The 23,645-nt window shown below is 40.6% G+C and overlaps 1 protein-coding gene across 1 annotated transcript in view; it reads left to right on the top strand.

Annotated features, from left to right (window-relative positions):
* The first annotated feature begins 749 nt into the window (after positions 1-749).
* The window catches only part of FZD6 (frizzled class receptor 6), a 35,963-nt gene continuing 13,067 nt past the window's right edge, over positions 750-23,645 (top strand). The window contains exons 1-3 of the mRNA XM_057532395.1: positions 750-894; positions 1,860-2,192; positions 23,317-23,513. Of these exons, the coding sequence (XP_057388378.1) occupies positions 2,016-2,192; positions 23,317-23,513 (374 nt within the window). The 5' untranslated portion in view covers positions 750-894; positions 1,860-2,015. The remainder of the gene's footprint in view (positions 895-1,859; positions 2,193-23,316; positions 23,514-23,645) is intronic.

Here is a 23,645-nt window from a genome sequence, read left to right as displayed (position 1 = left end):
GACATGAAGGAATAGTACTGAGTGACAGTGGCCAGTCTGAAAAGGCTACATACCGTACGATTCCACTGGAAAAGAGAATGTATGACATTCTGGAAAAGACCAAACTTGGTGACAGTATGAAGATCTGGTGATTTTCAAACGTTAGAGGGAAGGGATGAATAGGTAAGCACTGTGAGATGACGCGTGGCACAGCTGGTACTAAAAACTGGGTTGACTCCTAAAGCAGTTGAACTTTCTATTACGGTTCTGCATCAATAAACCACAGGACCTGCCAGGGCTGAAATCCCATTGCCACCTGTGCCTCCAGTTGGTGACCAGACTCCCTTAATTAATAAAAGGTTTTTTTGGTTTTTTGTTTTGTTTTGTTTTTGTTTTTTTAAGACAGATACCCAGCAAGTTACCCACTCTCCAACTAAGGTCACTTGGGCAATTGACTTTCCAGAGCAAATTGGCCCCGTTTAAGAATTCTTGGCTCCTGAAATTCGGAATAAATTGGGTTCTTCTAAAAGAAGCTTTATTTGGGATTCTAGGCTGAACCCCTCTGGACGGCACATAAGAGACGGCAAAGTGGAGGGGGCTCCCCGTCCCAAAAGCTGGACCCCCGACACCGCGACACCGTTCACCCCTGCCCGGCGGGGCCGGCCCAGAACCAGGTCCGGCCGGCACAGCGTGGGCGGGGCCCTGGCGGAGAGCCAGACCCGCCGCTGCCGCCGCGAGCCGTGACCTGCCCGCCAGACCTGGCGGCGCAGTCTCGCGGGATTCCTCAGCTCTCGCTCCCGGTGCGGCTCCTGAGGTGGCTAGAGTCCCGGACACTCCCGGGAGCCGTCTCTGGTCGCGGGGCTACGGTGGGCTGGACGGGGACGGGGAGGAAGGTGCCTTCGACCGCCGCCCGAGGTGAGGGTCCTCGGGCCCCGACTGGGCGGGCGGCCGCGGCCGGGCGGGTGCGGGGGTGAGCAGGGGCGGGCCTCCAGGGGTGCGGGGCGGGCGGGGGGCGCGCGCTTGGAGCCGCAGGTGCGGGGAAGGCGGCGGCGGCGGGACGGTCCGCACCGGCCAAAATTTTCCCGGAAGTTGGGGAAAGGCGATGCCGGTCCCCGCGGGGCCAGGGGCAGGTGCCCGGCGCTGGGCCCGGGGCAGGTGCCCGGGGGTGGGGCGAGTTGCCCTGCCTGGCGCTGGAAGTCGGGGCACCGGTGTGTGTTGGGGGATGGGGTGGGGGCGTGCGATTATTCGTGGCTCCGGGCCCATAGCCTCCCTCCCACCGAAACTCCGTCGCCGCCGCGGGACAGCTTTGCTCATTTCCCTTTTCCGTGAGATCGCTACTCCCCCCAGCCCTTGAATACTAGTTTCGCTCCTCCGCAGTAGGAATCCTAGAAGTCTCCCTCTAGTTGGCCTTTTAAAAAACGTAAAAGTATGTCTCCAGAAGAGTGCCACAAAAACTGGCCCTTTAGAGTCTTTAAAGAATTGAAGAACTCATGAGATCTTAAGGAATTTCCCTGGGACTCGGTTTTCTTGTGCGTAATAAGATAGCCAACAGGGGCTTTTAGGTTTTACAATTCTATCAGCCTTTCTTAACTTATTCCCATCCCCACCATTTTCTCCATCTCACTCATCCAGTGCCCCCCTTTTACCCCGTGTTCCGTACAGCGCAAGCCTCCTATCATCCGTTCCCTAGAGATGAGACTTCCTCAGCAGGCGATAGATTCTGTGCCAAGGCAGGTGGAAGAGGATCTCGATGGGACGAAATTTTCCGTCGTTTTTCCGATGTTAGTTACCTAGGGTGAAAATCTTAACTCTGCACTTTGACGTACGCATTTGAGTCTATGACAAACGTTGCTGATACACCCTTTTGGTTGTTTTTACAGTAATTGACCCAGAACCCATTTTCAGGAAAAAGAGCTTCCTTCAAAATGGTAAAATAATTAAACGAGGAATTTGAGCATTTTATCTTTGGATGGAAATCTGAGAATGAAAAGAGCGATTAATCCAAGCCATGTGGTAAAATTAGGAATTTGAAGAGAATGGAAACGTTTACATTTTTGTGGACATGTATGTTTCTACCCCTCGTACGAGGGCACAGTCTTTTCACCTGTGAACCAATTACTGTTCCCAGATGTATGAAAATGGCCTACAACATGACATTTTTCCCTAATCTGATGGGTCATTATGACCAGAGTATTGCGGCTGTGGAAATGGAGGTGAGTAGTTCTTCGTATCTTTATGGAAAAATAGTTTATGCTCTGTTCTGGAATAAACTAGAAATAGGACCTTTTTATTAAAAAAAACACAGACACAGTAAGGGATTTCTTCAAGTTGTATATAAGTCCTACGTTGAATAAATCCCTTTGAGAATTAAATCTCCCTACTAACTTACGCTCGTGTACATCTGTGGCCCTGCTTAGTGGATTTGCTTAAGATTGAGTTCATTTTATACGAAGTATAGTTATGAATGATTTTGCAATGTCTTGCACCTGTCAAATATTTTGCTCTCCTGAGTAAATTATGGTAGTTCCTCTAGAAATGTGAATTCTGAATTTTTCCTAATTGATTGAACGTATAATCTATATTGCCTGGACTAAAAGTTCTTGGACTACATGTATTTTCATAAGTAGTTGTTACGTTCACTTGACCCTGTTTTTCTGAAGCAAATCAATGGCTAGAAGATTTTGGGGCTGTAGATAGCGTTTTGCTAAAAAGTGACTTTTTTTTTTCTTTAAGCATACTGCTTCAGTATTCTTTGTAAGATACCTGTTTAAAAAAAAAAAATAACACATCAGGGGCGGAGCAGAGTGACACTAAAGATTGCCTCAGGTGCCTCAGTTACCTGCCTCTGGTTTAGAGATACACAGATTGCTAGGGAGGTGTGGGAAGAAAGAGTTACCTGTAGAAACCTGTCCTCTCCTACAGATCTGTTAGGTGGATAACTTTCATGAAGGAAAGAAGACTAATGTTTCTGTAGTTTTTTTCCAGACAAACTGAGGATGGTAAAGGTTTTTCCCCCTCAGATTGTTTCTAAGAGTTGAAACCCCGGCAATTTTAATATAGACACAGCTTTAAAAACTGACCACACTTGATTTCGCAGCTTCTAAAGTCTTCCATTGTTGTTTAGTTGAATAGTTGTCCAGCTACCTCATTGTAGACTCATGTCTAAAATAGGAAGGCTTTTGAATACTAAGTAGAAGTACTTTTAAAAGATATTGCAAATTATATTACTATAATCTTTCAATGGTTTTTCAAACCAGTGCAAGGTGGGTGTCTTTTTGAACACTGAACAGATGATGTGGTGAGACTTCCATTGGTTAATCAGAACCATTTTGATTGTTTAATCTGATTAAATAAAGTATGTAGTATGAGTAACTTCAAGGAATAATTATAACCTTCATTCACATTTTTTCTGATAAGTGTTTTATAACTCATATCTTATAGAGTTCTTAAAAATTTTTTAAAATCTGGTCTCCTTTTTGTATAGTAGCTACATGCATTTTGAATGCTGACATTGACCTTATAAATTCAGATAATTTAGAATTCCTTATCATAGAGTACCATTATGAAGATAGGGAGAGATGCATCCCTGCTATTAAATACTATAATTATAAGATGCTAAGAACTAGTTTTTGTTCTAGACATGTCTTTTTAAAACCAATTGTTTCTGACCCAAAAAAGGTTCTTTTTCATTTACCTAGCTTCTTTCCCAGGTAGTTTTGTGTCTGGACTTGATATCAAGAAGGCATTTTTGTTCTTACCTCCTTTATTTGATTGCTGACATTACTAATCTCTTCATTATATAATCTACACTTTCTCTTAGCCTTTAATATTAAGTTTTATTCCATAAATCACATTTCAGTTGGTTTAAGGATATAAAAGAAAGCCATCAAGCAGTCATTTAATACCAGCATTAACCTAAGTTTACAAAAAAAGAAAGGGAAATGGAAAGGCAAAATAATATCAACCTAAATCAGACTTTAAATCCCTATAAATTATCTTTTTGGTTCAGTGTATTACGCTTTTCCTATTGCCCTGTCCTTATTTGTCCTTAGCCATTGGCATTCTCTTTTAGTTCCTGTATTGAATGTCCAAAATTCTATAATTCGAGAGTTGTAAGTGACTTAAATATCATGCAGAGCTTCTTATCCTCTTTTGTGCCATTGACCCATTCTCAGAATTTTAAAATTTAAATAACATAAGTAGGATTACAAAGGAAACCAATTATATTGAAATATACATCTATTTATAGCCCAGGTTAGGAAGCTTTGAACCTGTCATTATATAGGTGAAGAAACTGAAGCCCAGAAAAGTTATGATTTGTCCAAGATCTGAGGGCTATAATCTGATGCAGTCTTCTGTCAACATGGACCATAATGTCATCTTTAATGGTTTTTGTGGGGTGTTTTTTTATCCTTGACCTTATTGGATAAAAAAGAAAATATTTCCTAAGATTAGAATGTCCTGTGTTAATTTCAATCTTTGCTGCTTCTTCCTAAACTTCATTTTGATAAAAATTAAGCTGGGAGATTTTTTTTTTAACCTCTAATCAGCTCTACCTTTCTGTTTCTCATCCATGCCTTGAATACAAAGTCTTGTCAAAATTTTTAGATCAAACATAAAATCCTTTGGCTTCAGCCTGTCCCCTCTGGTAGTGCCAAAGTGATTTCAGTAAAATGCAAATCCATGCAGTCCACTCTGGGGTTAAAATTCGTCACCATTTTCCTAAAGCTGGAAAAATAAAGACCTGACTAGTGCGGCACCTAAGGTTCTTTATATGAGACCCTGCCTTCCTGTCCAGCTTCCCATCTCGTTGCTTCCCATGTTACACACTCTGCTTCGGCCAAGCTGACCTGTTTGTAGATGTAGAGCTCAGATCCATATTACTCCCTCTCACTTCCATACAGTTGCACATATTGTATCCACTGCCTCCTGGGCTCCTTACCTACCCTTCTTCATCTGCTCAATTTCTTTACATCTCAGTTAAAGCAATAACTCTGTGTCTAGCGAAGCATTCCTTTCACCTTTCTCCCAAGCATATTTAATCAGCTCACTCTCTACACTCTGATAGTACATAATATATACAACTGTTCTTATACTTACCGTGCTGTATTGCACTTATTTACATGGCTCTCTCCCTAGCTTTTGAGGTTGTTGAGAGTAGGGATATTTATTCATTTCTATGTCTAATGCCTAGTACAGTGTACAGTGCCTCTGAGCATGGTAGATGTTCAATGAAGGCGAAATAAAGGAAAAGAAGATGTTTCTTATTCTAATAAATCATCAATGAGAATTTTCCCTCCAAATCTTTACCTTCCACCTTTATCTTCTGCAGAGTCTACGTGAAAGGCACTAATATTTTTATTTTTTATTTTTTTTATTTTTTATTTTTTTTAACATCTTTATTGGAGTATAATTGCTTTACAATGGTGTGTTAGTTTCTGCTTTATAATAAAGTGAATCGGTTATACATATACATATGTTCCCATGTCTCTTCCCTCTTGCGTCTCCCTCCCTCCCACCCTCCCTATCCCACCCCTCTAGGTGGTCACAGAGCACTGAGCTGATCTCCCTGTGCTATGCGGCTGCTTCCCACTAGCTATCTGTTTTACGTTTGGTAGTGTATGTCTGTCCATGCCACTCTCTCACTTTGTCACAGCTTACCCTTCCCCCTCCCCATATCCTCAAGTCCATTCTCTAGTAGGTCTGTGTCTTTATTCCTGTCTTGCCCCTAGGTTCTTCATGACCTTTTTTTTTTTTTTTTTTAGATTCTGTATATATGTGTTAGCATACGGTATTTGTTTTTCTCTTTCTGACTTACTTCACTCTGTATGACAGACTCTAGGTCCATCCACTTCACTACAAATAACTCAGTTTCGTTTCTTTTTATGGCTGAGTAATATTCCATGGTATATATGTGCCACATCTTCTTTATCCATTCACCTGTTGATGGACACTTAGGTTGCTTCCATGTCCTGACTATTGTAAATAGAGCTGCAATGAACATTTTGGTACATGACTCTTTTTGAATTATGGTTTTCTCAGGGTATATGCCCAGTAGTGGGATTGCTGGGTCATATGGTAGTTCTGTTTTTAGTTTTTTAAGGAACCTCCATACTGTTCTCCATAGTGGCTGTTGGCTGTATCAATTTACATTCCCACCAACAGTGCAAGAGGGTTCCCTTTTCTCCACACCCTCTCCAGCATTTATTGTTTGTAGATTGTTTGATGATGGCCATTCTGACTGGTGTGAGATGACGTCTCATTGTAGTTTTGATTTGCATTTCTCTAATGATTAGTGATGCTGAGCATTCTTTCATGTGTTTGTTGGCAATCTGTATATCTTCTTTGGAGAAATGTCTGTGTAGGTCTTCTGCCCATTTTTGGATTGGGTTGTTTGTTTTTTTAATATTGAGCTGCATGTAAATTTTGGAGATTAATCCTTTATCAGTTGCTTCATTTGCAAATATTTTCTCCCATTCTGAGGGTTGTCTTTTGGTCTTGTTTATGGTTTCCTTTGCTGTGCAAAAGCTTTTAAGTTTCATTAGGTCCCATTTGTTTATTTTTGGTTTTATTTCCATTTCTCTAGGAGGTGGGTCAAAAAGGATCTTGCTGTGATTTATGTCATAGAGTGTTCTGCCTATGTTTTCCTCTAAGAGTTTGATAGTGTCTGGCCTTACATTTAGGTCTTTAATCCATTTTGAGTTTATTTTTGTGTATGGCGTTAGGGAGTGTTCTAATTTCATACTCTTACATGTAGCTGTCCAGTTTTCTCAGCACCACTTATTGAAGAGGCTGTCTTTTCTCCACTGTATATTCTTGCCTCCTTTACCAAAGATAAGGTGACCATATGTGTGTGGGTTTATCTCTGGGCTTTCAATCCTGTTCCATTGATCTATATTTCTATTTTTGAAAGGCACTAATATTTTTATGTGGTTTACATATCATCCACCTTTGATCTGCCTGAGCCTAGTTCTAATAAAATACATCAGTTGATATCCTCTGTGTTCTTTCCCATTATTAGCTTGACACATGTTTATTTTGAATTTATTTAAAAGATTAGATTTTTTAACCATTTATATTTATTTATATGGAGTGAAAGAATTAATCTTTTGATTGGACCATTGTATTATAAACTATATGTGTCAGATTTCTTTTCAAACATTGTACTTTAGTACTTAATCTCTAGTCCAGTCAAATACTAAATTATAACTGAATATACCTCAGCTTTTACTTTTAAAAAGTGTTTTATAGTTTCTCTAAGGAACTGATTGTGTTTTACACTTCCAACCCAACTGCCTTTGGCTCCTGCTGGTCCCGGTTGAATTTCCAGTGTTTACTATGAATTAACATTAGGATGAGGGGCTGAAGAATTATCTGATGATTATGGCAACCAATTGTGCCTTCTTAGCTACCAAGAATTTCATGTAAGTCAAGAGATCTATTTCCCTCCTCTTTTATGCCTTAGTTTTCATTATGTGTGATGGTTATCCTGGTTTATAGAATTTATAGCATTTGTGGTCATTGCTGATCTGTGATTATATGAGATGGTTTAGGGCAGTGGTTGTCAAACTTTAGTTCATAGACCAGCAGGTTGCGAGCTTGTTAGAAATGCAAGTTCATGGACCCCATCCCAACCTACTGAATCATGATCTGTGAAAGTAGAGCTCAGGAAATTGATTTAACAAGCTGTCCAGGTGTTTCTTATGAGTGTTAAAATTTGAGACCCAGTGGTTTAGAGCAGGGAATGCAGACATTTTCTGTAAAGGGGTAAATAATAAATATTTTTGGCTTTTCAAAACATTCAGTCTCTGTCACAGCTATTCAACTCTTCAATTGTAGCCAATACAAATGAGTGTGGATGTTTCAATAAAACTTTACTTATAAAAACAGATAGTGCATCACTTTTGGCCCACAGGCTGTAGTTTCCTGAACCCTGGTTTAAAGTACTTGAAAATGTTCTTAAGGATTACACACATAAAGCATGTAATAAAAATCATTATTGTGCATTCTTATTAATATGTTACCATATGTGTATGTGTTATTTTCTTTCCAGATAAGTTTTAAGTCAAATTTATCACAAACCAAAGGATCTGACTGAGATATCCTGGTCCTTTAGTTTTGTTCCAGAGATTGCTTGAAATAAGGGACTTTAATTTTTTCCTTATTTTATTATCTGAGACTGAAGTCATTTGTATTATTACAAAGAGTTAATTTACAATTCTGAATAGTAACTTGGCTTTGTAATGAAAAGGATGTTGTACAGTCTAACTCTCCCAAGTGGAAAAACAAATGGTTGCTGGTTTCCATTGTGTTGCCTTTTGTTTCATATCTAGAGCATTGTTTCTCAGATTGTGAGGTTGATGTCCCTTGAGAGACTGATTTCATCCAGAATGAGCTGAGATTGATCTAGGGAAAATGGAGACCAGAATATTGTATTTTTCTTTTTGAATTGCCTTCATTAAGGCCTAGGCAAAGCTAAGTCATGTATTGTGTTTGGAACAGCATGTGGTTGTTCTACTTTTGAACAGTCTAAAGGGAAGTGAGCCAAAAAAAAAAAAAACTCCTTTCCTTTCCACCTGTTAATATGCACTAGTAAAATGTCTCTAATCAATTAAAAGTAAAGGGATGGAGAAAAACTGTATAAACAAACTTTAAAGAAAAATTGTTTCTATTGGTTTTTAAACATATTCATCTGCTTTTAGATGAGTCTAGTGGATCCCTTCCTTTCCTCCTTATTCTCCACTCTTCTACCCCATACAAAAGGAAAGAAAATGTTTAGTGTGACTAACCTCTTTATTTTTCAGGGAAGACTTTCTGAAAATAGGTGTAATTACTCTGAAAGTAAGCTATCGAGTCATTTAAAATGAAATAAATATAGAAAAGTATTCCAGATCAGTTGTGTGTATAGTGGCTACTGTTGGGTTTTAAATGTAGAAACTATAAACTTACCTTCCTTTCTGACATTGTACTGCAGTAGTAGGGAAAGTACCTTGACTAATTCTGAGTCTACAGAATCAGGGTTAGACCTGTATGTGAACAGAGGACAGTATTTCTCCTGGGAGTCTCTGCTGATAGGCACAAAGTCCCTAGGGTCATTCCTTGTTATTCCACAGTCTAGGATATTATTAGTTATGCCTTCAGGAGAGCCTGTCCACAAAGAGACATGGTTCTTTTAGACCATGGGAAGACTGTTGTGTTGTGATTTTTTCCTTTCCTTGAGAATATGGCATGTAGATAATGAAGTTTTATTACTCTAGTTTGTATATATGTATGTATTCATTCATTAATGTTTGTTGAATGTGTACCTGATGTGAATTATAGTTTTTCAAGTTACAAGTTTTCTTCAAATAAATTCGCTGCCCCTTTCTCTCTCTCTCCTCCTTCTGGGACCCTGATAATGCAAATTGTTGGTATGCTTGATGTTGTCCCAGAGGTCTCAAATTAAACCGTCCTCATTTTTTAAAAATTCTTTTTTCTTTTTTCTGTTCAGCTTGGGTGATTTTCACTACTCTGTATTCCAGTTCACTGATCTGATTCTCTGTATTATCTAATCTACTGTTGATTTCTTCTAGAGTATTTTTTATTTCAGTTATTGTATTCAATTCTGTTTAGTTCTTCTTTATAATTTCGAACTCTTTATTAAATTTCTCACTGTGTTCATCCATTCTTCTCCTGAGTTTGTTGAACATCTTGTGATCATTGTCTTGAACTCTTTATCTGGTAGATTGCTGATTTCCACTTTACTTAGTTCTTCTTTTGAGGTTCTGTCTTGTTCCTTCGTTTGGAACATATTCCTCTGTCTCCTCATTTTGCCAAATTCCTTGTGTTTATTTCTATGTATTGGGTAGGTCAGTTATGTTTCCCAATCTTGGCGAATTGGTCTTATGTAAGAGACGTCCTGTGGGGCCCAGTAGAACACTCCCCTCTGGCCCCCAGAGCTGTATGCTCTAGGGGTGCCCACTATGTGGGCTGTGTGGGCCCTTCTGTTGTGACAGGGCTAACAACTGTGAGCACCCTGGTAGGTGGGGCTGGTCCCCAGCCCTGCTGGCTGCAAGTCCCTACCTTGTATGGTGGCTGCCAGAGGTAGTGGTACCCACTTACCACTAATAGGCTAGAGGGAAGACTCCAAAATGGTGCTTGCCAGTACCAGTGTCCTCGTGGTAGAATGAGCTCCCCAAAATGGATGCTGCCAGTGTCTGTTTCCCCAGGGGGAGTCCCGGCCTTCTGCCTCTCTGGGAGCCTTTCTAAGATCAGTAAGAGGGTCTGACCCAGTCTGCATTACTGCCTCTGCATTGGGACTTGGAGTGTGTGAAGTTTTGCATGTGCCCTTTAAGAGTGAAGTGTCTGTTTCCTGCATCTCTCCAGCTCTTCTGTATGCAAGCCCTGCCGGCCTTCAAAGCTAGACATTCTAGGGGGCTCATCTTCCCAGCGCGGGACCCCCAGGCTAGGGAGCCTGATGTAGGGCTCAGACCCCTGGCTCCTTGGGGAAAACCTCTGCAATTGTGATTATCCTTCCATTTATGGGTTGCCTACCCTGGGGAGTGGGTCTTGACTGTACTGTATTACTACCTCTCCTACCTGTCTCATTGTGGTTCCTTCTTTATATTTTTAGCTGTGGAAAATCTTTTCTGCTAGTCTTCAGGTTGTGTTCATCAATAGTCACTCTGTAAAGCTGTAATTTTGGTGTGCCCGTGGGAGGAGGTGAGCTTAGAGTCTTCCTACTCCACCATCTTGGCCACACTCTCTAAGTTACAAGTTTTAAATTAAATAATTGACTCTTCAGTGGACAGATTATTTTGCAGTACCAACCACTTACTATATATCTTTGTCTAATTTCTAAAGGAAAGGTCTTTTGGAGAAATAGTTTAAAATTTGTAGTGCTCGCTAGGAACTACTTAAAAAATAACAAGTTTTCTGTTGTGGAAATAATGCAAATTTCTGTTTTTTATTCTTATCTTGTATTCCAGGCCCTGGTTTGCATTTTTTAAAAAGAAGTTGACTTGCCTGAGATTAGTCACATTCATGATAATAAGTGGCAGAGTTTGTACCACTTGATTATACAGTAGTCCATTAACATTCTCAAAGAATTTACTCAACTCTCGTAACCACTTTGACAGTATTTGCTCTGTGAAGTGTAAACATTTAAGGACCCCTTTAGATCTTTAGTGAGTCTGTTGCCTACCTAAGGCACACCACTTTTTTTTTTTCAATCATTTTTTTAAACTTCTTCACTTTTTCTCAATTTTCATTACTATCACTAGAGGTTGACTTTCTTTTTGGTGACATTTTTTTTAATTTTATTTATTTTTATTTATTTATTTATTTATTTATGGCTGTGTTGGGTCTTCGTTTCTGTGTGAGGGCTTTCTCTAGTTGCGGCGAGCAGGGGCCACTCTTCATCGCGGTGCGTGGGCCTCTCACTGTCGCGGCCTCTCTTGTTGCAGAGCACAAGCTCCAGACGCGCAGGCTCAGTAGTTGTGGCTCACGGGCCTAGTTGCTCCGTGGCATGTGGAATCTTCCCAGACCAGGGCTTGAACCCGTGTCCCCTGCATTGGCAGGCAGATTCTCAACCACTGCACCACCAGGGAAGCCCTTGGTGACATTTTAAAGTAAGAAATAAAGCGCTTACCACTTCTTGAGAGTTACTGTGTGACACCATGAGTAGAAAGCACAAATCCTGAGATGAGAATCAGATGCTTTACGGTCACTTGGCCTTGGTCACTAGTAAAGTGGCTTCTTCCATGTACCAGGGGGATTCTGATTCATGCTTCAGAAAAGTGACAAATGTCTGTATAACCTGCATCTTTATTACTAAGGGAGGCAAGGTGCAGGCAAGATACTGCCACAAGCCCACTCTGCTTAGGCTTAGCTTTATGTATTTTTTAAAATCAAAATATTTTTCTTCTTTTGATCCCTCTCTATTAGCCTTTTAACCCAGAGTTTCTCTTCAGGATCTTATAGCACCAGCAACCCCGGGTCTATACTATGGTCCCTTCCATTATCATGTCATTAGATCATGGGGAGCTAGCTGGTGTGTTTTAAGGAAAAGGTGTAGTATGACAGAAGTAGGCGTTCTGAGAGTGTGAGCAGTACGCTCATGCTGCTTTCCCGTGTCTTTAAAATCTACTCTGGCCACTTGAAGAGGGAATGATATTGGCTACACCTGATGTCATAAATAGGTGACTAGAAAACACCCAGTTCATGAGAGGTCTTGGGCTGATTATCTCTAGATGTCCCATAGTTGTGTCCAGTATCTATCAGGAACCATTAGCAGAATCAAAGTGGAAGGTTCCTTTTATTTATGTAGGGTTAATCTCCTCACTGGTACATACCTATGGCCTCACCAGCTTTATGTCCTAATATGATAGGCCAGCGTGATGTCCTGTGAGATAGTGATATGGTTAGAGTCTCTGGTCAAATGAAATTGAGGCACAGAGCTGAAGAGCTGATATTACTCTAAGGCGGTGCTTCTCACACTCTGGTGTGCATCAGAATCGTCTGAAGGGCTTGTTAAAACACAGATCACTGACACCACCTCCAGAATTCCTGAATCAGTAGATCTGGGGTGGGATGGAGAATTTACTTCTAACAAGTTTCCAGTGGGGCGTGCTGTTGCTGCTTCAGGGACCACTCTTTGAGAATGACTGCTCTAAGGCAAGTTGGGGAAGATGTGTTGCTGTCCTTGTTAGGTGAAAGTAAATTCCTTTTGGGGGAAAAAGCATTGGCCAGATTAGAGCTGCATATGTGTTGCCAAGGCTGTCCTGATTTGCTATAGTAAAGAGACCACATCTGGAAAAGTACCTTAGTTAGCCATTTGAGTAAGGTTGCTTAAGACAATGTATTAATAACATATCCAGTTAAAATGGACAGGTGCCACCGATTACTACCCCTGAATCTGTTTTTGATGGTGTCACTAATCTCTGAAGGCCCTGTCTACAGTATTGCTTTTGATTTTCTATCATGGTAGAGGGAGACCTCTAATGTTTTTTGTTTTGCCACCTCAACCATAAAAATGTTTATCCAGGAAGCCAGTATGGTGATTGTGCTATTGTGAAATACAGCTATTTGAAGTATACACACCTGGGCTTGGGAAATTACACTGGGTTGGGTTTGGGATCTGTTAGTTCGCATCCTCCTCTGGAGTTGCCCCTGTGTAATCTGAAACTGGCCCCCATACACAGAGGGCAGGGAGAGACTGAAGAAGCGGCAGACCACTCCAGATTGGTAGGTGGCAGATTTAATAAGCAAGAAAACTTACTTATGAGGCTTGTCTTGGGTGGCCACAAGGTGAGTAGATCTCCGCACTCACCCGCCAGAATCTTAAAAGTTTATATAGAGGCTTTCACTGGGCTCAGTCACACATACCGTCCAGGTGATCTCAGCACCACTTTACTATCTCAAGGCTGAGGCCTTGGGCAGCTTGTAGTGCGGGGAAGGCCAGTGGAACATACCTTCCAAGGACAGGAGAGGGGATGAGGGACTTCCGTTTGCCAGGGTCCAGCTCATGGGTCATGTCCTCTCGATTATCTCCTCCAACAGGGTCCCACCAAGCCCCTGTCAAAAGCCCAGTCTCTGAAGCTAGCATGTTGAATCTAGAATCAATACACTCCTATCAGTATTAGCACCACCTAAAATTTTGTTCTTTCCTCCGTAATCCAGCACCCTCAAACCAATATAAATGTATAGTGTCTTACAAGTAATGTATAATCCTTTTTTTCAGATTTAATTTTGACTTGACCCTCCCAGGGCATGGTGGGGTAGAACTCTTCTTATAGATTGAGACATTGAAGCGTGGTGGGAATGGGGTATGAGGCTATTTATTTGCTTCTTACAAAGTAAATCTTTCAGATGAGTGCCTCAACAGACCAGGGATGAGGGTCTGCTTTGAGGGCTGGGGGTTCAGAGTCCTCTGTGGGGACTCTGAACCTTGTCATGTATCCCTACTTCAGATCTTGACGTTCCACTGCCTTCTTATCACAATATCACTGGATCTCCAATGTGAAAGGGAAGCAAATTTAACTGATATAATTTGGCAACCTGCAGGATCAAACTGTGCCTTTGGTTTTCAACTTCAGCCTTGAGATAGTAAAGTGGTGCTGAGACCACCTGGACGGTATGTGTGACTGAGCCCAGTGAAGGCCTCTATATAAACTTTTAAGATTCTGGCGGGCGGGTACGGAGATCTGCTCATCTTGTGGCCACCCAAGACAAGCCTCGTATTTAAGTTTTCTTGCTTATTAAATCTGCCACCTACCAATCTGGAGTGGTCTGCATCTTTTAATCTTTCTGTTTCACTCTACACCTTGAGCCAAGAATTCAGGGATGCCAGTATGTCGCTCTCTTCCTAAGCCGAACAGTGCCCCTAGAAGCACTCACTTCAGCCCATAGTCCTTGAATACGTGATGGTCTTTATACCTTTCTCTGCTTGTCTGGCAGCAGCCACTCAGCCTTGTCTTCACTGGGCACATAATTCTAAGAAGTTCTTTGAATCTAAGTGATTATAAGGACAATACAATTAGTTGTTTTTCTGCTATATACCATGGGCTGCCAGATTTCCATCTTTAAATACTGACAGAAGGTTTGCTCGCTTTTGGCCCCAGTTAGTCCAGAAAACCAGTTCTAGAATTCTTCCCATTTCACCGAGGTCACTTACAACTTGTTCTTTATATAATTTTTATGCCAGTTGGTCTTCTTGGTTGCAAACAATAGAAACCAACTTTGACTAACTGAAGCAGAAAATGGGTGGATGTTGGGTAGCTTGTCGGATCAATGGAGAGGCTGGAGAACCAGGGAGAAGCAAAGGGAACCAGAACACAGCTAAGATCATGCCATAAGATCAGTCTGTCACCAGTGCCAACACCAGTGGACACTTCCTGAACCATTGTCCCTGGACACTTACTTTGGCACTGTGGGTATTATTGATCCCACTGCAACTGCCTCAAATAATCTGACTGTTCTTTTATACAAGAATCTCAATACCTGGAGCATCCAGCTGGCCAAGCTTAGATTATGTGCCTATGTTTTTGTTGTCAGGTTGCACCCCTGCATCTGTCCTTAAGCTTCTGTAACATCCCACCTACTTTGGGATTCCCCAGAATAGGACTGCTGGGCAGATGGATATGGAAATGTTCACTGTAAAGCTCAGTGCAAGACAGAGTTAGTTAACTAACAAGGAGAAAATTTCATTGTGGTACCTACAGTTGCTTTGAAATTTATGTCCAGCTCTGCTATTCAAGTCTTTGTTACCCTCTTCATAAACTTTTTGAGCCATAAAGTGTCCTTAGAGACCATCCAGTAGTTCATCATGTTCATTTTACTGGTGAATGCTCTGAGACTCAAAGACAGAAACTTATCTGCCAAAGGTGACACCAGCAGTTAATGACAGAGCTGGAACCAGAATTACAATGCTGGCATTATTTCCAGCAAAGGATTATATAAAATACTCCACATATTTTGGTTCTCATTGTCTATATATCATAGTTTGGCTCTGCTCTTTTTCAGAATAGAGGTATAGTTTGCCTTCTTAATTGCCCTCTTCTTCCTTGTCCTTGCTAGTACTGATAGTAACTACCACAGGATTTCTACCAGGAACTGACCATTTTCTTAAAGGTTCCTACCTTTTATTTCTCTGAGTGTTAAAAGTGTAATCAACAGGAGTATTTTAATTATTACTTAATGCTAGAATTTCAAAAGCAGCATTGATTTTTTTTATGCTGTGGTTAGTTATTGGGTGAGTTTCTGAGCCTTCTTTGAGAATAAAATTTGAGAAGGAGAAATTCTTGCGTGAGACCATGAAGGCTCTGGGTTACTGAGAGAGTTGAAGAAGGTGTGTCGTTCAGGGAGGAGAGAGGGAACGGACTGAAGAGCCTAGAAAGTTTGAATCATTGCTCAGTTCATGGGTTTACATAGCACTTACCATGCTAAATACTAGTTTAATAATCTGATATTCTGAGTATAAGATTAAGGACACAAGAAATGTCACAATGAGTCAGGTTAGTAGTCTTTCCATCTCAGTCAAGGTTTGGTTTCTGAGAATGATACCTAGGACATTTTATGGAAGAACATAAAAGATTCCTGTCAATTTTATTTAAACAATTAGGGAAATATGCTCATTCTGTTTTTTCAACCATTTGGGATGAGTTCAATAACAGGCTGACTATCCATTATTTAAAGTGCTATTATTTGTTCTAAAATTACCTGTTCCAGGGAATTCCCTGGTGTCCTGTGGTTAGGACTCCAAGCTTGCACTGCATGGGGCATGGGTTCGATCCCTGGTCGGGGAACTGAGATACCGCAAGTTGTGTGGCGCGGCCAAAAAATTTTTTTTTAGATAGATAGATAGATAGATAGAGAGATTGATTTTAAAAATTACCTGTTCCAGAATTACCTGCTTCAGGAGGTACATGTATCATCTGAATATGATAAACATAGTTTGAGGTTTTACTGTCTTTGATTAATGTGTCCTGTGAACATTTGTTGAGTTTTGTTTCATGTTAGAAGATTCTCAGTCCTCTTTTGATATCCTTCTTCCCCTTCATTCTTATTGGCATTCCTGCCTGTCTCATGCTTTGGGGAAGGGTAATTTTCAGGGAGAGCTGGGTGGCAACTTAGTATCAGGGTTACAGAGGACAGATCTGGAGTCATTTGGACCCACGTTCCTATCCTGGTTGCCACTTACTACTTATGTGACCCTATGAAAGGTGCTCTTAGAGCCTCAGTTTCCTCATCTGCAAGGTGGAGATAAGAACATCCCTCTCAGGGACTTCCCTGGTGGCACAGTGGTTAAGAATCTGCCTGACAATGCAGAGGACGCGGGTTCGATCCGTGGTCCAGGAAGATCCCACATGCCGCAGAGCAACTAAGCCTGCGGGCCACAACTACTGAGCCCATGCGCTGCAACTACTGAAGCCTGTGCTCCACAAGAGAAGCCACCGCAATGAGAAGCCCGAGCAAAAAGAACATCCCTCTCACAGGATTGTTGTAAAAACAGCTGGTATATGAGAAAGCACAGTGCCTAGTTTATGGTAGGTGCTGAATAAATCTCATTTATTATCAGTAGCATTATCTCAGGAATAAGGGCACTTAATTCTAATTTAGGCTAGATTTGGGGATTTCAGTAACAATTTCAGTGAGGAATTGGATTTCATTTTCTCACTTGTAATCTGAGAAAATGGATTAGCTCAGTAGTTTTCAAACTGTGATCTCTGGAGGTGGTTTGAGGTCACCGGTGGGAAAGGGGAGCAGTGAGAGGTGTCTCAGAGGGAGGGCTTCCTGTTCAACCGGAGCAGCTGTGCTTTTATTTACTTAATATATTAAGCTTCTTTGTAACCTCTTAGTTAAAGAAACTATTCCTTGGCAGAATACACACACACATTTTAAAAACAACAGGCTTAAAAGTCTACTCAGGTCCCTTCCAAGTCTAAAAAAATTTCTTTATGTCTATTAGTTTGCAACGGAGCTTGAACATTAGTGACCCACACGAGATCTGATCTGAAGACATGTTTTGTTTGCCCTGTACTTTATTTTAAATGTTCACATTAAAATTTTTTTTAATTTGGAGATTTCGCATACAAATCCAGGTTCTGTTTTCTTATGAAAAATTGAAATACCTAACAGCTCTGTGCTCCCACTCTCCAATAACAGTCCACTAGAACTGAGTAGCAGCTGCTCCCCAACTACTCCTGCTGACTTATACCCTTCTGAATTTATCTGCCTGGCCACTGAAGGTATTTGAGTGTTCAGCATCTGATTTATCCCTGCGGATTGCATGAACAGCAACGTTATTGGATTAACCAGTGTTGGCACTCTAGAAGAATTAAACAGAGGATGTGACTTGCCATGTTTGCCCCATAAGAAAATTGTTCTAATATAGCAAAAAGTACTTGTGTTACTTTCATTTTGTCTGCCCTGGACAATAATAGTTCTTAAGTGCTGACCATCAATTTATTTATAGCTATTGTAGAATGGCTTCTGAGTTAGAAGAATTAAACAGTGTGTTTTAATTATTTCCATCATAAGATTTGATTACCAGACACTCAAAATTTGTAGGAACTAGGCTTACTTGGAACAGGAAACAAAGAGGTAAATGCTACCAGTTGCCCATGCCTCCCTTTATTCCACCTCAGTCTGAGAGGGGGATACTCACACAAGCTGGGCTTTCTCCCCCTCCAGACAGAGAAAACTGGGAAAAGTACCCTACTGTTTGCTCTCCAACAAGCTCTTGTTAGGTGGCAAAGGTTTAGGCCTCAGCACCATTTAGATAAGCGAGATACAGTATACAACCGTGGCAGCCCTGTCTTTGCTCAATCACTTTGCCCCATCAGGGCAGGGTGAATTCTCCACTGGTCCAAAAGTCCTCCACAGCTCTTGTCCTCTAATTGTTGGGTGTGGGTTCTGTATGTGCCCTTTAAATGAGACTTGTTAATTGTAGTAATCACATCTCATATTTACTTATTAATCTTTTTTTTGTCTGCTTGGCCTTTCATTTACTAAGAAATATGAATTGAAATTTCTGATTGTGATCATGGAATTGTCCACTTCTCCTTGTAGATTTGTTGCTTTTCATTTTACATATTTTATGCTATTTTATTAGGCGTATGCAGTGCTCAGCAATGCATTTTAATGTATATCTGTTGCGGTTTATCTAGAATCTGAATGTTTTGTGGCCAGAGATATTTAATTGGTCACAGTGCTGAAAATAGAAGTCCTCATTCTCCTATTTATTTTTCAGAGATGTCTCAGTGTTCATAGCTCACTGATGAGACCCTTCCCCTGTTTTTTTGTACAGCTGTAGATTTTCTTTTTTATCTTTAAACATTTTCTCACATTTCAGTGGTATTTGGAAAGGAAGAAGACAATATATAAGTTCAGTGCGTTGAATCAGATTTTTGAATCCAATTTTTCGTCTAACTCTACATGTTCTCTTTGGATAATTACATTCAATTACTTCAGTTACTGTTTTTATAATGATGACTTCCTCATCTATATCCTTAACCTAAAGTCTCTCGCCTGCAGAGCTCTATTTGTTTAACTTCCTATTAGTAGACATCCACACTCACATGTCCCACAGGCACTTCATACTGTCCATCAATGGGTGAATGGATAAACAAATTATGGCATAGCCATACAATAGAGTACCACTCAGCAATTAAAAAGAATGAAGTATTGATACACAGAACAACAGGATGAATCTCAAAATGATGCTGAGTGAAAGAAGCCAGACAGAAAAGAAAATATACTGTATAAATTCATGAAAAATTCTAGAAAATACCACTCTTTAGTGACAGAAAACAGAGCAATGGTTGCCAGGGAAGGTTACAGGTGGGGGAAGAGGGTGTTGATGAGAGGGGAGATAAGAGGAGGGATTACCAAGAGGCAAGAGGAAACTTCTGGTAGTGATGGATGAATTTGTTACCTTGATTATGGTAATGGTTTCAAAACCCGTCAATGTGTGCACTTTATACATGTTCAGTTTATCATACATTGATTGTACCTGAATAAAGCTGGGAAAAAACCCTCATTATTAAAGACTTTTAACAGAACAACAATAATCCCTGTCCACTGTTCTCTATCCCCACCCAGTCCTCCTCCCCAGTGGCAGCCACTTTGAACTCTTTTAGGTGTTCCTCTGCTATGTAGGCCATATTCTACCTAATATGCTTCGGGTGTTATTTGGATTCATCAATTTAGAACTTCAGGCAGTAGACTTTTAGTCTTTCCTTCATTATGGTAGTTGATAATATATTTATCTTACTTTACCACTTTTACTTCTCCTCTCAACCTCCTAATACAATTTTTTTTTCACTGCTGAATCAAGTAGTATACTTTGATTGCATTTATTTCCCATAAAACCTCCCCCCCCCCGACGTAGTTAATACAGCAACTGCATTTTTCCCCATTTGCTTTGTTTTCTGTGTACCTATGGTTAATTTTTTTTTTAGATGTCCCAGCAGACCTGTTAGACATATAGCAGTAATTATCTCAGATGCTCAGAATATCATATAATCTGTCAGTTCCAATCCTCCACTCCCATCCCCTTGGACAGACCTACTAGAGAATGGACTTGAGGATATGGGGAGGGGGAAGGGTAAGCTGTGACAAAGTGAGAGAGTGGCATGGACATATATACACTCCCAAACGTAAACTAGATAGCTAGTGGGAAGCAGCCGCATAGCACAGGGAGATCAGCTTGGTGCTTTGTGACCACCTAGAGGGGTGGGATAGGGAGGGTGGGAGGGAGGGAGATGCAAGAGGGAAGAGATATGGGAACATATGTATATGTATAACTGATTCACTTTGTTATAAAGCAGAAACTAACACACCATTGTAAAGCAATTATACTCCAATAAAGATGTTAAAAAAAAAAAAAGGAAGAGCAGAATTGGAGAAAGTGGGTAAAGACAACTGTTTTCAGGGTTTTTTCTATAAAGAGGAAGAGAAAAATGAAATAATAGCTGTGTGGGGGTGGGAATGTGGAGTCAAGGAAAGATTTTTTTTTTTTTTAATTTTTTGCTGCATTGGGTCTTTGTTGCTGCACGCGGGCTTTCTCTAGTTGCGGCGAGCAGGGGTTACTGTTCGTTGTGGTGCGCGGGCTTCTCATTGCAGTGGCTTCTCTTGTTATGGAGCATGGGCTCTAGGCTCACGGGCTTCGGTAGTTGTGGCACGCAGGCTCAATAGTTGTGGCTCATGGGCTCTAGAGTGCAGGCTCAGTAGTTGTGGTGCACAGGCTTAGCTGCTCCACGGCATGTGGGATCTTCCCAGACCAGGGATCGAACCCGTGTCCCCTGCATTGGCAGGCGAATTCTTAATAATGCACCACCAGGGAAGCCCAAGGAAAGATTTTTTTTTTTATGGTGAGAGATAATAGAATAAGTTTGTATGATGGGGGAATCACTGTAACACAGAGGGGGAAATTACTGCAAGAATAGGAGACAGGACAGTTACCAGAGCAAAGTCCTTGACTAGACAAGTGGGAAGAGATCCAGTGTACAAATGGAAGACTTGGTTGGTTAGGAGTTCAAGTTGTTCAACCATTGAAATAGTGAAGGCAGAGAATGTGGATAAGCTGCAGTTAGGTTTGGTACCTTTTGTGAGAGAATAAGGAAGTTGTCTTTTGGTTATTTCTGATTTCTCAGTGAACTAGGAGCAGAATCATCAACTGAGAGGATGGGGTGTGGAACTGGAGGTTTGAAAAAAGAGGAGAATGTGAGAGAGATCTCTGTAAAAGAGAGTTCATTGACTGATGTTTTAGCCCAGAAATGTTTTAGTAGCAGGATTGCAGTGTGCTGCCAACCTTTTCAGTGTGGAAACTGGTATCCTTCTGTTCTGAGAAATGTTCTTAATTTCTTCTTTGATTATCACCCCAACTCGCATTTTCCTTGTTTCTTTCTGGAACTCCTTTAGTCAGGAGTTGGACACTTGGAGTGATCCTCCTATTGTCCATCTCTTCCTTCAGCTTTATCTTCTAATCCTTCTATAGAGTTTTTAATTTCAGCTATCTTATTATTTTAAAATTTTCCATATCATCTTATTCTTTTTTAATGGAAGCGATAGCTTCTCACTTAAGTTATTCAGGGTTTTGTTTGTTTGGTGATTTGTTTTCTTCTCTTCCCTGCATAGTCTCTATTTCCTCCAAATTTCCTTTTATCTGCTTGCTTGTTTTGGACTCTGTCTTTCGTGATGCTTTCTTCAAATGCCTGATGATCCTTGGCTGCCCGTTCATGTTTGTGGGGCCCTGAAAAGCTCTGTGTGCATGAATAGGACTGGTCACCGGTGGGCTTCTTGGTAAGGTGAGCTTGAGGTCAACTAGCTTTTTCATTGTCAATGTGTAGAGAGAAGTCTTTTCTCCAAGACTGTTGGGTTTTTTCAAAGATTGGGGATGGTAGGTGTATGCCTGTTTGCCAGCCTTTGGGGAATAGAGCAGGAAAAGAAGGTGAGGGCTTCCTGTTTCTGTAGGTAGACTCTTACTCAGTCCCCCTTTCGTCACTGTGGATTGTACTTCTGCCCTGCTCTGTGCCTGATAGCCAAGTGCAGAACGTCTCTAGTGCCATCTCTTCTGGAAACAACTCTGGTAGAATGCGGTGGTCATCTGGCTGCCTGGGTGGGGATGGGGGGGTGACATAGTGAGGAAGTAATTTGTAAACATTCCTCCAATTTTAGCCTTTTATGCTACTTGGTGCTTCAAAGAACTGAGACTCTCAGATTCTTTAGGACAAATCAGCTCATTCTCATGTGAATCCCTCCACTCCAGCTTTGTCCCATTAAGTGACTTATCACTCCTCTAATAACTTTCTGTCGCTCAGAGTTTGGGGCTTTGTTTTTTGTTGTTTTGTTCCATTTTTGTTCTTTGGAAAACTCAGATATGCTAATGTAGTTTATCTTGTTAACTTACTAATAGATTAGTACCTTTTTTTTTCTTTATTGTCATGTTACTAAGGAAGCAAGGAGGAGGGAAAGGAGATAAACATATGTGCTCAATCTACCATGTTTTTCCAGAACCTGTCCACACTCTCTAAAGGGTAATCACAATAACTAATATTTATTGAGTACTTACCTGTATGCCAGACACTGTTACAAATGCTTTACATTTATTAACTTAGTATTCTTAATGATTTTATGAGACAGGTACTGTTATTATTGCCAGTTTACAGATGAAGAAACTAAGGCACAGAGAATTTAAGTAACTTGCCAAAGTTATAAAACTAGTAAATGTGGAGCTAGCATTCAAACTTAGCTGTCAGACTGTAGAGACACGTCCTGCTTACAACTCTCCCATAGTATCCCACTCCTTATTTTTAAATCCAAGCAATTTAGCATGTCATCCATGCTCTCCACGATCAGGTCCAGAGAACCTCTCCAGTCTCATCTCTTTCTACTCTGTCCTTGACTTCACCTCTTTGACCTTATCTTGTAGTCATACTGGACTTCTTGCCCTGAATACTCCATGTTCTTGTGATCCTCGTGCCTTTTTCATGCTGTTCCCTCCACCCCAAACATTCCTTTATTCTCTAGAATGCGCAGTAAAGCGTTAAGGTATTTCAGCATATACTTACAAATTAAATATTTGTATGATCTATTTCATCTAGCAATCAAATCATACTTTTGATTTGTTTTGATTTAGCATGTCTTCTTGAAAAATGCATAGTTGAATAAAATAATATTTCACTGTGTATTAAGGGTTCTTATGTCTAACTAAACAAAATTATCTCCTCAAATTTGATTATATTGAGAGTGAGATTTAAAGATTATTTTGGAGACTAAGTGAAAAAGTATATACTAAAAAATTCATTTGTTATATTAAAATGTTTTCTAACCTTATCTTACTGTTTTTCTTAATAGCTTTTTCTTCCTCTTGCAAATCTGGAATGTTCACCAAATGTTGAAACTTTCCTTTGCAAAGCTTTCGTACCAACCTGCACAGAGCAAGTTGATGTGGTTCCACCCTGTCGTAAATTTTGTGAGAAAGTGTATTCTGACTGCAAAAACTTAATGGACACTTTTGGAATCCGATGGCCTGAGGAACTTGAATGTGACAGGTAAATTATGTTTTCAGCTGAAAGCTACTGATGATATTTCAACATTGGTATTAATTTTCCAGGCTTTCATTATTTAAGTCAACAGCTGTTTACTGCACACTTAATATATGTTAGGCACTTACTGTATATCAA

The sequence above is a fragment of the Balaenoptera acutorostrata genome, chromosome 17 (genome assembly GCF_949987535.1).
Source record: "Balaenoptera acutorostrata chromosome 17, mBalAcu1.1, whole genome shotgun sequence".
Taxonomy (NCBI): Eukaryota; Metazoa; Chordata; class Mammalia; order Artiodactyla; family Balaenopteridae; genus Balaenoptera; species Balaenoptera acutorostrata.
This window is presented reverse-complemented; position numbering and strand designations above follow the sequence as displayed.